Raw genomic sequence first — 1,876 nt, 5'->3', positions numbered from 1 at the left:
CCAATGGCCCCCCCCCCTTGAAAACATGGAGCTTACGTAACTAGTGCACCACTTTGCTGCTGACCCAGCTCTACTTTATAAAAGGCCTAAATGCCAGAGCGACACTGATTAGCAAACAGGTTTGTAGTCAAATGATCACTAGGCAAAAATATTTGGCAAAGGATCCTACAGTAACAATCTCAGTGTACAGTTTTTTTTTTAACTACTTGCTTCACTTTCCAAACCTGCTTTGAGCAGTTTGGTGGAACAAATTTCTGTTCATACAAGCATTTTTTTTTTTATATTTCTCTTGTGTTGTAAAATAGCAGGTCAGCAGAGAAAACTGTAGCGTTTGACAAATGTGCACTAAAACCGGAACCATTCTTGTTTCACTGCATGTGAGAGAGACTGTGACCAGTTAAAATTAAATGTGGCTGCACTAGTGTTGTCACGATACCAACATTTTGGTACCGGTACCGGTACCAAAATGTTGGTATCGTGACAACACTAGTGCAGCCACATTTAATTTTAACTGGTCACAGTCTCTCTCACATGCAGTGAAACAAGAATGGTTCCGGTTTTAGTGCACATTTGTCAAACGCTACAGTTTTCTCTGCTGACCTGCTATTTTACAACACAAGAGAAATATAAAAAAAAAAATGCTTGTATGAACAGAAATTTGTTCCACCAAACTGCTCAAAGCAGGTTTGGAAAGTGAAGCAAGTAGTTAAAAAAAAAACTGTACACTGAGATTGTTACTGTAGGATCCTTTGCCAAATATTTTTGCCTAGTGATCATTTGACTACAAACCTGTTTGCTAATCAGTGTCGCTCTGGCATTTAGGCCTTTTATAAAGTAGAGCTGGGTCAGCAGCAAAGTGGTGCACTAGTTACGTAAGCTCCATGTTTTCAAAAGGGGGGGGGGGGGGGATAGGAGTGCAGTGTCACAATGTGTGCTTTTGTAATTTCTAGACCACTACTGGCTACAGATGATCTCTTCTCAAGACTGATTCTCTGAGTTTAGGCTGTAACTAATACACAGTGATGATTAATAAATCAGCGGATTCTTCTGTCACTCAGTTAATGCAACTAGTGAAAAATGTCCATCACAGGTTCCCAGAGCCTAATATGACATCCTCATACTGCTTATTTTAGCCAACCAACAGTCCTGAACCCAAAGATATTTTTATTGTCATCTGAGAGAAAGACAAGCAGTAACGTTTTAGAAACTAGAACCCGTTATTTTTTTGGCTTTTTTGCATTGAATTTAATTATAACGGCAGCTGTGTCTGAGTTAAGCACTGAGCAAAGCCAAATCCTAAAGGCAGTCATGTTTATGCTTAAGCAGAGCAGCCATTAAAAAGACTATAATGGTATGGGAAACAACACTTTACCACTCATCATTGAAGTTAATGCTAACCTGGAGGTCAGTCACCAGCTCCTTAGTGGAGGAGAAGGTGGAGAGCTGAGCAGCTGACCCCACACTGACCCTTGGCACAGCAGCACTCCAGCCCCTCCACAGTCCCAGGATGCCATGCTCCTTGTAGATGACTGCCAAAGCGTGGATCATCCCCTGGCAAGAAGTGGAGGATCACATGAGGGAAGTGATGATGTCTTGCACTCATATTTAATTCCTTCTGTGGATTAGCTTGTTACCTGGTGTTTGTACTGATGTCCAACCGCGATAGAGGAGGTAGACTGGCTCTGCAGGTGAGTCTTTACCTGTCAGTTGAGAGAATTTGTAATTAGGTTTCCGCAGTTACAAGTGACAGCTGAAATGTCACACCCAGAATACAAGGACAATGAAGACTGCTCAGACTGAAGCTAATACCAGCTACTGACCAGGTATATGGGACTGGCCATCACGGCTCCCACCGCTCCCACCGCAGACCCCGCCA

The 1,876-nt window shown here is 42.5% G+C and overlaps 1 protein-coding gene across 3 annotated transcripts in view; it reads right to left on the bottom strand.

The window, feature by feature from the left end:
* slc25a35 (solute carrier family 25 member 35) overlaps positions 1-1,876 on the bottom strand; it is a 6,508-nt gene that overhangs the window by 4,177 nt on the left and 455 nt on the right. For all 3 annotated transcript variants that reach the window (XR_002274862.1, XM_020599105.1, XM_020599106.1), the window contains exons 1-3: positions 1,821-1,876; positions 1,635-1,700; positions 1,399-1,551 (exon numbers count right to left, since the gene is read on the bottom strand). The exon at positions 1,821-1,876 is cut by the window's right edge and continues 455 nt beyond it. Coding sequence is in view for 2 of the 3 variants with exons in the window: in XM_020599105.1 (XP_020454761.1) it covers positions 1,399-1,551; positions 1,635-1,700; positions 1,821-1,876 (275 nt within the window). In the remaining variant the exon portion in view is untranslated. The remainder of the gene's footprint in view (positions 1-1,398; positions 1,552-1,634; positions 1,701-1,820) is intronic.

The sequence above is a fragment of the Monopterus albus genome, unplaced genomic scaffold, assembly GCF_001952655.1.
Source record: "Monopterus albus unplaced genomic scaffold, M_albus_1.0 scaffold39.1, whole genome shotgun sequence".
Classification (NCBI taxonomy): domain Eukaryota; kingdom Metazoa; phylum Chordata; class Actinopteri; order Synbranchiformes; family Synbranchidae; genus Monopterus; species Monopterus albus.
Note: the sequence above shows the minus strand (reverse complement) of the source record. Positions and strands in the feature narration are given on the sequence as shown.